Consider the following 14748-nt stretch of genomic DNA (forward strand, 5'->3'; position numbering starts at 1 on the left):
CTAACACCTTCAAATCTTTCAAATAAACAATGAAAGCACATACTATAAAAGGAAATTATCTGAACAGGATCAGAAAGAAGTTAAATGATTCAAGAGGGAAAAAAAGTTCTAAATTCCAAGAACACATTGTAAATATTGATTCATTAATTCCAAAACTCTAGACTCTAAGCAAGTCCTATGAAACAAACGTGCACGTGTGTGTGTGTGTCTGTGTGTGTGAGAGAATTTTTTTAACGATACGCCACAGCACATTTTTAGGCTACCTAATTACCTCACTTTGCAAGGCATTAAATGTTATTTCTCAAAACAGGAATGTTTAAAAAAACACAAAATAGAAATTCTGGTGGCCAATACTGGCAACACAAATAGTTTATAAAGCAGATTAGCACAAAACACACTTTAAACAAAAGCACTAATAAAAATATTGAAGAAAGTCCTTTTCTTGATTTTTAATAGCAGCAATGCACATTTCAGTAATAATAGTACTCAATATTCAACCATACTATTAATTTTCATAAACTCTGTCTGATCTCTCTCACTGGCTAGTTTCTATGAAATAAACATCACCCACTTTCAGGGAAAAAAAAAAAATCAGTACCTTCTACTACTGAAGGAGGAAACATTGTTCTAACAAAAATAAGTCAAATCATTTCAGAAAAATATTTAGTCTATCTCTGAATCGAACTTTTGACAGTTGTATTAACCGTTCATTTAAAAAAAATCCAGATAAGCAATCTTTTCACTATTTATATTGAGTTTCATCTCAATTTTAAATAATCTAGCAAACATAACTATAAAATATACTTATATTTTGCAAATGATTGTCTTAATTTATAGCATATAGTACAAACTGGTGACAGAGTATATCCTTCATTAATCTCAAGAGTAGAGGGAATCTCTCAGTGTCTGATGAATACAATTAACTCACAGTTAACAAGGCTAAATTAGCCAGTGAACAAAAAAGATGAATCCATTTTTACATACCTAATTAATATACTCCACTACTGTAACTTAACGTTATTTGAAGGAATGCCTTATGAGATTTTTTTTCCCAAATAAATACCTAATACACGCATGAAAAAAATGACCAAAACATTCCAAAGAAAACGCTAAGCTATATAAGCACCTGGGATAACCTCAATAAACACTTACAGTCCTAAAGGCACCCCAAGGCCTTCATTCTCACAAAGAAGGAGGAGTCCCAACCTAACTTCCTCTCAATGAGCACTTCAAGCACTAACACAGCGACATTAGTTTTGCAGCATGCAAGGCTTAGGTACATTATTTTCTCTTTAAAATTATGAACTCATCACACGTACAAATGGCTCTTTAAAACGGTCCAGTAAACTGCTACACTATGCCTTAAATTGCTGTCTATTATGTACTTAAAAATATTTACTAGCAATTGGAGGTTAATATGGCAACTATTACCGGGTAGCAATTATTGCTATTAAAAATATATAAATACTGTAACACCATGTGCTACCAACAAAATGCTAAACAGAAAACATACATTAGCAAATTATAAATATTTTCATTAAAGAAAATAAACTATCCTGAAAATAAGATGCTTTAGGTTTAAATACTAAAATTGGCAATTGGGATGAAAAAATACCCTACGTATGTTGGCACTTGAGAAGATGAGAGAAATCATTCCCTTTTGCTCATTTTCAACTTACAGCCCTCCACATTTGGTTCCAGCTCAAAAGAATAGATCCCAAAGTTTCTATATTTACCATTATCTTCCCTCTCTGCAAAAATATAAATCTCCTAAGAAAAAAGAGAGCAGGTCAACAACAGATTACCTTAAAGCTTCATACACAGAATTAATGATCCTTCATAGGATCATTATGTATGTACTAATCAAGTATGTACTAATATGTGCATGTGTGTTTCAATTCAGGGAGGGAGAATTTGATATCATCACCCAATTACTCCACAGTCAGGAAGAGTTGAGCAAATAAAACAATGTGAAGGTGGAATCCACATACTTAAGAATTAGGTCGCCCCATTTCAAAGAGTATATACTTGAAACTAGTTAAAGAACACAAAATCACTTTCCTCCATATGATCTCAACAGAGAAACAAAACTAAAGCAAAACTAAAGATATATTTCTATCTGGAAATTATGTCTTCCCTCAAGGGTGAGTTGATAAACCATAGGGTGCCCTGTTACACTTTCCAAAAAGACAAGATTTAACACACTTAACTGAATTATAACTGAGTGAATATCTAACGAGAGTCTCCCAGAAATGTGATGGACAGCATGAGAAAACAGTTTTGTGTCACAAAGGTAACAAACAGCAAGGCACGCATTTAATGCAGGAGCTAGGGATCTCACAACAGGCAGAATAAGAAACACATACAATCATCCATATCATACACACCCAAGACACTTTTTCCGTTAGGAAATGGGGGTAGGGGGTGACAGAGAATTTGGGAAATTTGATACCATGCAGTAGAAAATCAGAAAGCAAAACAAGAACAAAAATCTTAAAGCAGTTGATTGCACAATCTACTTTTGCTAAGCCACAATGAACACTTGAAGGTAATAGAAAGTGGGCGGATCATTACTGTGGTACAGAACTTTAATCTCTAGTTTATATTTCAATCCACATTAATATGAATATCTAGGTAAATTCTCTATAAACAGTACTTTTCTCTGCTCAAAAAAACTGCAGGCCAAAAAGAAAAATACATGCTATTATTAAGCACATAAGAGTTCTTATAACACATGCTTTATTTTAAACAAGAGATGATTTTATCTCTTTTGGAATTAACTATTCCATACAACGTACTTTAGACAACATATTTTTAATATTCTAAGTTCCTGCTGTATCAGATTTTCAAGGAAAACTGCATTTGAATGAGCAAAACTTTATATTATCAGCAGCTTTTTAACTGATTCTCAATTAAAAAAAAAAAAAAAGCACCTTTTCCACCCTCCACCTACAAGAGAATGTAGACATTCTACAGTCCTTTAAAAAAAAAAAAGAAAAAAAGTCAACCCAGGAATTTCTTGAGTTCTGCATTTCAAAGTTGCCATCTAATGAGTAATCCTACACACACACACACACACACACACACACACACACACACACACACTTAATTCCTGGTTTGAAAAGGTTGAGAGAAATACCCAAAGTAGAAACCTCTAGTTGGTCATAAAACACACCTATAAAATTGCTTGTTTCTCCAAAAGAATCTCAAGCATCTTATCTCTTTAACATGATCATCCTTACCTGAGCTTTAAAAAAAAAAAAAAAAAAAAAAAAGATTTAAAAAATTGTATATCTTAAAGCCTGGCTACACACATAAATATAGTTTCATTGGTCTACAAAATCTACTGTATCTAGATTAGCCACATATACACAAGCCATTACCAGTCAGAATGATATATAGTAATTTCGGGGCTCTCTCCTCACTAATATCGGTCTACTTGGTTATTTTAATTACCTGTTAAAGTGTCAATGTGGTCACCAGCCACCAAACAAAAACCATTTTAAATACCCCTTAATCAATATCTTTGCTAATCTATTAAAGTCTCTGAATCTGATAGTAAATGATATTGTAGGGGAGAGAAAAGAGGAGGCAAAATGAATTCTATTCCCATATGTCAAAAGACCAAGGGAAAATTATCACAGTACGAAAAGGAAGAACTGAAACTTATAACTGAATTTTAAGATTAAATAAAGATTATTTGAAGATTATAATTTTAAGATTAAATAAAAATGTTGGAAGAAAAAAAATTAACCTGATCTATACACTATAGTGAAAGCATAGATATTATGTCACTCTGTCTTTGTGGGTAAAAAAATCACGTGTTTTGATGCTTTTATCTGCATAAGGAAATATTTAATAAAATAGCACTTCCATTTGAAAAGTTGGCAAGAATGTGTATTTCTCCACCAGTCTCAAGGAAAAAAAAAAGGCATCTATGCTGACCCTGACCCATAATTAAATGTAACTAATTACAATTTGAACACTAAATTATTTATCCAGTGTAATTGTAAACAAGGATTAAAAGGAAATAATGCTTCTATCTACTGCAGAGATTACAGAAAACTATTTCCAAAATGCATGTTCTCCAAAGACAACCCCCCCCAAAAAAGGGTACATAACTTAAAATAAGTTAGGTTTTTTTTCTAAAGGCTAAATTAAACAAACCGTTCGGCCAATTTTCCAATTATATTCTACGCTTGGAACATAATTGCCTTACATCTGTTTACAAATCTTTGCTCAATATTTAAACAAATTCGTAGTCTCCCGGGCACATAGCTATACATACAGTAACTCATGCACAAAGCACATATTTAAAGACCACGCACTGCAATTATTAGCCTAAACGCCAGGTTTAACAAGGTGAATGTTTTCAGAGCTAGGTAATACGACCCAATAAAAAGCAAAGATGGCATTTACCACCAAATGTCACAGCACCGCCAGGAAAGAGTTGCCGGAGCCCTATACATTTTTAATTTCGATGAATCTAGACGTCGTCGTCGGGTGCAGGCTTCCCAGAGAACAATTGACACCCGAACTGCTTCAAGATTAAGGCAGGCGATTCAAATCCGAAGGAAAAGTTGTCAATTATCAGAGAGAGAGCGCGAGAAAGGCGAAGGCAGATAAAAGCGATGTTATCAAACCGCCCAGCTTGTTGCTTTTGTGTGTGTGTGTGGATTCGTTGTTAGGACAGAGAAAACAGTTTTTAAAAGACACAGGAGGAGAGAAAGAAGAAAAAGCCTTCTCCTCCTTCCGTCGGCTCCGTGCAATGGCTTTACGGCTCTCCAGCGTAGTAAGCCCCGAGAGGCAGGCGGTTGTCGATGTTTACAATCGCGGGAGCTTCGGATGCAAGAGTCCTTTACTGACACAATCGCATTCAATCAACTGTTTTCGGGCGAAATTGTAGGTGTCATTATGGAATTTAAAAAAAAAAATTCAAAAGGCGGGCGGGCAGCCTATCCGACAAGGGGGGAAAAGGCTGCTTATCGCGGGCGCGGGCAGCACAAGGCAAAGCCTTCCACATTTAGGAAAAAAAAGGGGGGGGGAGGGGAAGGGGGGTGTGATTGCAACAGAGGGTGGGCGTTCGAAGTGCGACCCAGAATCCGCAGCTTTGAGACTTCCACATGCAAATTCCACGCCGAGCGCCGCGCTCACAAATGATTTTTAAAGAGCCAAATAAACACTGGATGGGATCCAAGGCGAGGGAGAGACGATCCAAAAGGGGGAGAATCGGCGAGAGGCGAACGGGGGGGAGAGGCGAGGGAGGGGCGAAGTCCCGGCGGCGGGAGGAGAAAGTTGGTCGGCGGCGGAGGTCGGGGCCCCCCCCCCCGGCTCAGCCCCCCCCTCCCCGCAGCCCGGCTACTCACCAGCGAGAAGAGGTTGGAGTGACAATCCTCCAGGCTCGCCCCGTTCGCCACCCAGTTCGCTGCCGCAGTCATGATCCTCCGCGAGCCCGGCCGCCAGAGCGGGGCATGTCGGAACGAGGCGTCCGAGGCGAGGCCGGGCCGGGCGGCGGCGCCTCGCCGGGGAGCGCGGGGCGGCCGGGCCGCCGCCGCCGCCGGGGGAGGGCGCGAGGGCCGGCGGGCGGGCGGGAGGCGCCGCGGCGACGCCGCGCCGGGGGCGGCGGGCCCGGGCCGGCGGGGGGGTTCGCGGCGGGCCGCGCGGCTCCTTCCTACTCGGGCGGCGGCGGCGGCTCCGGCGGCGGCGGGGGGCGCTGTCCGCGCGGCCCGGCGCCCTCCCCGCCTCTCAGGGCCGCCGCTGCCTCCCGGGCCGGCGCTGCGGGCCGGTCGCCGCCTCCGCCTTCCCTGTTCCTCAGCCGCCGCCGCCGCCTTGTTTATCTCCAGCCACCGACTCCCCCTCGGCCCCCGCCGGCGCGTGAGGGGAGGCGAGCCCCAGAGCCGCCGCCGCCGCCTCGGAGCCGCCGCCGCCGCGGAGCGCGAACTCGCGAAGGGGGGGGTGCGGACGAAGCCAGCGGGCGACCCCGGCAGCCGAGCGACGTCCCCTCCTTCCTCTTCCTCCCCCACCCCCCCCCTCCTCCCCAGTCAGCCTCGCTTCTCCTCCCTCCCCGGGCTCGCTCGCTCTGACAGCAATGGCGGCCGCCGACCGCGGCTCGGCCCGCCATTGGCTGGCGCCGCGTCACGTGACGGGCGCCGGCCGCGCGGGGGGGGCGAGGGGTGGGCGGGGGAGGGGCCCGGAGCGGCAGCCGCGGCGGCGGCGACAGCGGCGGCCGCGGCTCGCGGGCAGCTCGCGGGCGGCGCTGCTGAGCCGAGCGCGGCTGGAGCCTCCGGCCAGGAGAGGGAGGAAGAGCGAGAGTGAGAGAAAGAAGTACGGGCGGCACGGCTTCCCGGCGGGCGGCGGCCCGCCGACCCCAGGCTGCAGTGGGCTGCCCCCGCGTGGGCGCCGTGCCCCTCCCCCTTGGGGGTACAGATCTCTGCGGGGCGCGACCGCGGGCCGCGGGAACGCCCGTGGCGACCGCGGCGGAGGGCTCGGGCACCCCCACGGCGTGTGCCCCTGGCGGCACAGGCCGGCTGGCGTGGCGGAGCTCTGCTGTGGACACGGCTGCCGGTCCCAGTGCTCCCGGGAGTGCTTCGGCTTGATCGCACTCCGTCGTCCGCGTTTTGCAGATAAGAAAACTGAAGCACAAAGAGATTAAGTCACTTGCCCGAGGTCGCCTCGCTGGGAAGAAGAGGCAGCGGAATTCGAACCCCTGCACAGTGAAGCCATGCTTTTGCACTGGGTTTTATAAGCCTCGCCCAGGGATATCCACGACTGCCACTTATCGCTTTCTGTGTACCAGGCGCTGTGCAACGAATCCAGAAATGCCTTTTGAGCCCTTATTCCTAGGCACTGTATTTATTCATTCAGTGCGTAAATGTTCCTGACCTCTTGCCATGTGCCGGAATGTAATTGCCAGGCCCTATACTAGGGCTGTGTAGGGAGCAAACCATCCCTCATTCATTCAATCATGAACACTTTCTGAGAGCATATGGTCTGGGAGTGCCAGTCTGAAGAGGAGGCCCTCTCCAAACCCTCAAGGCGTTTGCTCCCTGCAAAGGTGGGGAGGAGAACAACTTCTTCACTAACAAGCCCCCAAACATGTAAGAGAAAGCTCTTTCACATGGATTGGACTAAAGGGGAGGAAGAGTAGAAAACAGCGCAAAGATGGCGTGTAATACAAGAGAGAAGTCTTAGACCTGTGACTTGAGGTTGACTTGAGACCTACCACAAAGAATGCTAAAGCAAAAGCATGAGCAGCATGTTATAGCATGCATTATTATCCTGGCCAGCACTACGTTATAACCCACTGACACTACGTTATAATGGATGTACATACATCATTTCATATAATCCTCAGAACAACCACATAAAGAAGATACTATTATTATCCTTAGACTGTAATAAGGCAAGGCTCAGAAATGCAGTGACATCTCCAAGATCTCCAGTCAGTGAGCCACTCAAACTCTAGTCTATCTGTCTCCGGAGCCCAACCTGAATCCCAAAGGCTCTGTGAGCAGATGCCTGCCATGGGCTTTGGCACCCCAGTTGTGTTACCTGGACCAACATAGTTTAATCCTCTGAACCTCATTTCCTAATCTGTCAAAAAGAGATCCTAACTGCTGACCCACTGACCTCAGGCCAGTGTTGTGCATTTCTATTAAGATACTCTTGATGAAAACACTTAGAAAAAAGAAAGAAAGAAAGCCAGCCAAAGCACTTTATCAACATGTACAGTGTGACTTTGGCCTGAGCAGTCAGACAGTGAGATGGTCCATCCCATCCAGGTGTATTTCCATCCCAAGAGGACTTCATCCCATGCAGTCAGTCACCAAATTCTCATTCTTCAACAAATGTAGGTTTAACTTTTTAAAAAGTCTTCCAGAGCATCCTAATAGAAAAATGAGCAAAGGACATGCACAGTTTAGAGAATAGAAAAGACATATTGGCTTTTAAATATGTAAAAAGATGTTCAAACTCTGAGCATCGTTGGACTAAATGTATATGGACTAAATGTATCACCCTAAAATTCATATGTTGAACCCCTAATCCCCCATGGGATGATATTTGGAAGACAGAGATTTTGACAGGTAATTAGGTCATGGGGATGAAGCCCTCATGATGGGGTTAGTGCCCTCATAAAGAGACATGAGAGAGATTGCTCCCTCTCTCTTTCTGTATCTATCTCTGCCATGTGAAGACATAATGAGGAAGAGGGTTCTTACCAAGAACCAAATCTGCTGGCCCCTTGATCTTGGACTTCTCAGCCTCCAGAGCTGTGAGGAATTTCTGTTGCATAAGCCGCCCAATGTATGGTAATTTGCTATAGCAGCCCAAGCTGACTACATCACTCGTCAAAAGAAAAACAGAAATTAAAAACAGTATTGGCAATATTTTACAAGCTTAGGCAAACATGGAGTGAAGCAGAACTCTTAACACACTGCTACTGGGAGTATAAGTTAGCACCACAGCTTTGGTGTCCATTTGGAGAATATCAAAATTTATAAGGTACATACACTTTCACTCAGAAATTCTGGGAGTTCCTCTGACAGAGATGCTTGTGCAGATATCTAAAGACCTGCAGTGCAAGGAGGTGAACTATAGTACTGTTGGCAGGGCAGAAACTGGAAGCAATCTACGTGTCCATCATTTGGGGAGTAGTTACCAATATAAGGTAACCCCATGCAGCCATTCAAAATAATGAGTTAGCACTAGGTGTGCTAATATAGAATAGTCTCTGAAATAGATTATTGGGGCACCTGGCTGGCTCAGTCAGAAGACTGTGCGACTCTTGAACTCCAGGTTGTAAGTTCAAGCCCAAAGCTGAGTGTAGAGATTCTTTTTTTTTTTTTTAAGATTTTATTTATTTATTTGACAGAGAGATCACAAGTAAGCAGGCAGAGAGAGAGGGGGAAGCAGGCTGCCTGCTGAGCAGAGAGCCCTGAGATCATGACCTGAACTGAACACAGAGGCTCAACCCACTGAGCCACCCAGGCACCCCATGTAGAGATTATTTCAGAATAAAAAAAATAATAATAAAATAGAGTTTTTAAAATAGATTATTTTCTAAAAATAGATTATTGAGATATCCCTGGGACAGTAGTAACAGCAGTTGCCTCTGGAAGAGGAGTTAGCGTGGGGAGAAGAATTCCTATTCACTGTACTGCTTACGTTTTCTTTCTTTTTTTTCTTTTTAAGATTTTATTTATTTATCCATGAGAGACAGAGAGAGAGGCAGAGGGAGAAGTAGGCTCCCCGATTCGGAATTTGGGACTCGATCCCAGAACCCCAGGATCACGACCTGAGCCGAAGGCAGACACTTAACGGACTGAGCCACCCAGGCGCCCCCCCCCTTTTTTTTTTTGTTTTTTTTTTTTTATTATTATTTATTTGTCAGAAAGAGAGAGAGAGAGCGAGCACAGGCAGACAGAGTGGCAGGCAGAGGCAGAGGGAGAAGCAGGCTCCCCACAGAACAAGGAGCCCGATGTGAGACTTGATCCCAGGACGCTGGGATCATGACCTGAGCTGAAGGCAGCTGCTTAACCAACTGAGCCACCCAGGCATCCCCCCCGCCGTTTTTTTTACCTAAATGTGTATTATTACTTATTCAGTGCAATAAGTTAGAAACACCACCAGCCAATCAATCAAATTGAAAACAGAATAATCAAGTGGCACCATAAAAAGTAAATTAAAAAGCAAATAAATAGCACAAGACAAAGGAGAAAAACTTCACCTGAGATTTCCTTGGCTATCAGAGCCAAGGCCCCAGAGTGGAAGGGAGAAGGCCAGAAGTGCAGTGTCTGATTGCCTTGGCAACAGGAGCACAGAATGAGAACCCAGGGGAGCCAGATTCTAGTCTCAGATGCACCACTGAGCAGTCCTGTTCCCTTAGACAAACCACTTCACCTCTCTGGGACTCAGTTTCCTTGTGTGTGAAAAGAGCAAGCCAGGTGATCCTTCAGATCGTTTCTGACTCTCCTCACAGCTGAGAAGGCTGATAAAGGATTGGGCTTTGGGAGTTGTTACTCCACAGAATAGCAGTGAGAGTTGATGGCAATCCCTTGATAAGATCGAAATACAAAACAAAGCAAAACAAAAGAAAACCTATCAACCCACACTGAGGCAGCAGCAAGGCACACCCACACGGGACTGCTAAGCCCAGCTCCCTCCGTGGGGAGCCCATGGGAAGCATTCTCATGACTTGGTTTCCCCATTTGCGACAATGCCTGCGGCCCAGGCAGGAACCAGACGGTGGGCCGCTCTGCACAAGTCTCAGGTCTTATTCTGAGAATGACAGGTTAGTTCCCTTCCGGGGTTATCAGCTGTAATGGCAGAGAGAAAATGGAAGCAAATATATGACCAGAGGAGGAACCATCTATCAGAAAGGCCACAGGAAGCTGCCACAGCCGCAGGGCGGGAGCATTTTGTAGGGGTTAAGAACACCGCTTCAGAGGAACACGCACTTGGGTTCCAATCCCCACTCTGTCATGCACGAGCTGTGCGGCCTTGAGCAGGTCATCGAACCCCCGTGACCTCCATTTCTTCTTGTGCATTGACCCCCCCAGGGTGATCACACAGAGAAAGTTCTTAGCACAGTGCATGCCCCCATAGGCAATCATCAATAAATTATCACAATTCCAGGCACTTGTCCATCCTTGTACAAAGGAAAGTAGCACCTGGGCTTTCCTGGGTTTATTTTATTGTAAATATCGGAAGCACCAGAACGTTACTGGAGCAGGTCCAACAATATTTCAGTTTACTGAGAAAAAGGGAATACTCTTCTCTCTACCCCACTGAGATGACCAAAGTTACCAAATTGTTGTGAATCCTTCTTCTCTTCCCTCCAGGCCCGCACCAAATAACACAGTTTAAACACACATTTCTAAGGGATTTTTTAAAAAATTTTTATGAAAATGGGATTGTCACATATAATACTTTGCAATCTGCTCTTTCCGCTTAACAATTTATCACAAATATACCTCTAGGCCTATATATCTAGATCTCGCTCATTCTTTTATTAGTCGTATAGTGTTTCATAGCACACCTGTGCCATAATTTATCCAATTATTCCCCTATTCCTGAAAATTCAGGTGGTTTCCAGTTATTTCTTCCTCTAAATAAGGGCAGAGCAAATATCTTTATCCATATATCCTTAGGCACTGACACTTTTATTTCTGTAGAATAAAGCCCCCAAAATCGGATTGCTTTTTTATTGTTAATAAATGCGTATTTTTATTGTTAATAAATACAGCCAGAAGACTTCCCCCCAAAGAATGTGGCAAGTCACACTCCCTCGAGCAAGATGGGAAGAGTGTCCACGTCCTTCTCATCCTGCCAGCATCTGGACGTTGCCCACCTTCTTCAGTTTTTGCCAACCTGAGGAAGAAAAACTGTGCCACTGTTATTTCAATTTGCTTTCCCCGAACTCTAGTGAGGTAGCTCTTCTCCTCCTCTGTGTCTCCGGCCACTCGTATTTCCTCTCGTGTGTTTGCCCCTAAGTCAGCAGCTTCAAAGGAAAAAGAACTAAATTCAGTCCCGCCCAGGGAGACCAGGAAAGGGCTTAGCGCAACCACAAATACCAGTCTTCGGTCACTGTCCCCTGGCATGGACAAGGCAGTGCATGGCATAATCCCATAAAGATTTTTCTGGACACTTCCACGTGGCAGGCCTATCCTTTTCATTCCTTTGCTTTGATAATTTTTAAGTTGATGTTTTAAGTTCCCTCTGAGAGAATGGTCTTATACCAATCAAGCCGAGCTGCCTTGGGCAATAACAGCTTTGCTCATAACCACCAAGGATTTCCTAATTGTTCCAACCTCTCCCCTAAGACATCACAGAGGATAAAGTGAAAGCCACAGCAGCTGTCGCTGGCTTGGAGCACGGCTGGAGGTGTAAGGCCAAGGACCCTATAGCTGGACATGGAGCCCAGCCAGCATCGAGCCCAGTACCGAGCCCAGTACCAGGCTCAGTAGGGAGCCTGCTTCTCTCCCTCTGCCTGCTGCTCCCCTTGCTCCCCTTGCTCATGATCTCTCTCTCTCCGTCAAAGAAATAAATAAAATCTTAAAAAAAAAAATTCCAATGAACTTAAATGAACTATGTTCAGTGGCATTTTACCGACACCTTTTGCAGGCACCACGAGGACTCCCTTGCTGCTGGTGACTCCAGCTTTTAGAATAAATTTGGCAGCCCACAGTGAATTGCTTTCAAATAGCCAATAATAAAGAAGTATGTGAACAATGCCCTCTGATATTTTTCTTTGATGATGCTGTCACTTGACCAAAGACAGGTGACCATATTCATGATTTTTCCGGCTTCCACTAAGCTTCCTACATGTTGCAGGCTACGGCCGTAGCAGGTGGTGACATAGACCACATGAAACTAAATTCTATTTCCTCTGGCAGGACACACATAACAACACACTCTTGAGGGGCGCCTGGGTGGCTCAGTTGTTAAGCATCTGCCTTGGGCTCAGATCATGATCCCGGAGTCCTAGGATTGGGCCCTCCCCCATTGGGGTCCCTTCTCAATGGAGAGTATGCTTTCCCTCTGCCCCTCCCCCTGCTTAAGCTCACTTGCACACTCTCTTTCTCTCCCCCTCTCTCAAATGAATAAATAAAATCTTAACACACACACACACACACATATTCTTGAAATCCAAACAGCCTCGATATATAACCACCAACCCCAGTTGTAGGGTGAACAAAAACTTCCTCTCCAGGGGTGTACCAGTGTGCAGGGGACGTTCCCAGAAGCAGCAGGGGCTCAGGTGGCCCAGACCCAGGCTGGGCTCTGGAAGGGGAAGTGCCAACATCCCTGGCAATTTTGCCAACGACATTTCACCCTCTCTGTTCTCCATGCTCCGGGCCAGACCCAAGCATTCAGAGGTTTTGTAAGGAGGACAAATGTCTCTTCACCAGTGGCCTACATCAGGGACTCCAACCGAGGTCTGAGTAAGTGAGACAGCAGCTAATCTGGCCCCCTACCTGTGTGACAATGCTTTTTGAGAATCGATGGCCAGGTCCTGGCACATGACACAAGAGCCACTGTCCTCCAGGGACCATACCCTGTCCTTCCAAACGTTGTGGCACTTTGAAGTCCTAAGCCTGCTCCCGAGCACAGGTGGCCGTCTCCCGGCTGGCTGGCTCCCTGTCTTGGGGCCAGATCTTGCTTTCCGCAACAGACCATTTTATTCGAAGAAACCTTTGGAAAGAGCACAGTCTTTCTCAGGCAACAAACTGGAGGCAAAAAAAAAAAAAAAAAAAAAAAGCCACGTGTGAAACTTGAGTCTTCCTCTGTCTCCACTTAGCCCCAGTAACGGGCTCCCTGGGTTTCTCCAGTTGCTTGGGTTGTGGGTTCTCGGCAAAGACCAAGCAAGCGACTCATCTCTCCTGTCTCAGTCTCAGTTTTTCCTTTTTAAAATGGGCTGCCCACTTCTTAGGACGCTGCTGGGTTGTAATCAATTGCTTTTTTAAATTGCGTACACAATTTCTCAATTTTCAAATGTGCTGACTGCAATCGTCTATCGTGGCTGGAAATAGAGTACGTCTACAGTCACTCTGTTGCTGCTGTCGGTACAGATCGCTTCCCCAAGGAAATAAATTACATTTCATTCTCTATATATTGTTTACTTTATAGTCTCTTGATCTTACTTTGCTGACTTCTTGTTGTAGATTTTTCGGTAGCTTGGTTCCCACTTAATCACAACAGCCTCTGTAAATGTTAGCGAGTTGTGTTATGGGGATTTGCTACCGGCATTTCACAACGGTTACTGAACATAGAAGCCCCTTCTTTATTCTACCGAAAATACCTCGGTAAATATTCCCCTCGCTCAGAATAATAATAATAATAATAGACCTTTAAAATGATTTTCCGACAAGCAGACTTTATTTCATGTTAACCATGCAGTAAACTCAAAGCACATTTTGCATTGTTTTCTGTTTGCGGTTTTATGAAGAGGTCACCGTTTACACAGCACGTGCTCCCTGATGGTCCTGCTCATTATAATCTAATAAGTCCCTCCTCAAAATCCTAACAGAAGAAGGGTTTTCTTTGATCTCCTACCAGAGCTGTGTGGTAATGGTGCAATCCAAAGGAGGCCACATCCTTGGTTACCCATCTCCTTCTCCTACCACCTTTTGGGGAGGACGCTGTTTTCTTAGTGTGTTTATTGACCTCTTTCTAGGCCAGGTATCTAATCATCACAGCTATCTTTTGAGGTGGATCTTGCCTCAGCCCCCATTTTACAGATGAGACAATTGAGGCTCAGAGAGGTGAAGTGTCTTGCCTGAGGTCACACAGCTTAGAAATGCAAGGCAGGTCTGGAACCTCGGCCACGACCTCCTCCTGTACTGGGGGAGGCTACAGAGCCCTTCCATGCTTCAGACACCCTCTGTCCCTGGTTCTGAGCTTCCCATGTTCTTCACTGGCCGGCCATGCCACCACTGTCCCCAGGGTGCCTGGAATAGTACAACTCTACCACTTACGAGCCATGTGCTCTTACATAAGTGGCCTTACCCCTCTGAGACTCAGTCTTCTCATCCATAGCATGGACATAATTATACTAGTCTCACAGGGAGGTCGGTAATAATAACAAGAAGCCTGGGGCACCTGGGTGGCTCTTAGGTTGAGCCTCTTCCTTCTGCTCAGGCCATGATCCCAAGGTCCTAGGATCGAGCCCCACATCAGGCTCTCTGCTCAGCGGGGAGCCTGCTTCCCCTCTCCCTCTGCTTGCCTTTCTGCCTACTTGTGATCTCT

The 14748-nt window shown here is 45.2% G+C and overlaps 1 protein-coding gene across 1 annotated transcript in view; it reads right to left on the reverse strand.

Annotated features, from left to right (window-relative positions):
* Positions 1–5521, reverse strand: part of LOC111156534 (mediator complex subunit 13 like) — a 324386-nt gene extending 318865 nt beyond the window's left edge. Inside the window, exon 1 of the mRNA XM_022517492.1 lies at positions 5367–5521. Within this exon, the coding sequence (XP_022373200.1) occupies positions 5367–5438 (72 nt within the window). The 5' untranslated portion in view covers positions 5439–5521. The remainder of the gene's footprint in view (positions 1–5366) is intronic.
* Positions 5522–14748: the final 9227 nt, after the last annotated feature.

This window comes from Enhydra lutris, unplaced genomic scaffold, assembly GCF_002288905.1.
Source record: "Enhydra lutris kenyoni isolate GAN:26980312 unplaced genomic scaffold, ASM228890v2 scaffoldscaffold46, whole genome shotgun sequence".
Lineage (NCBI taxonomy): Eukaryota > Metazoa > Chordata > Mammalia > Carnivora > Mustelidae > Enhydra > Enhydra lutris.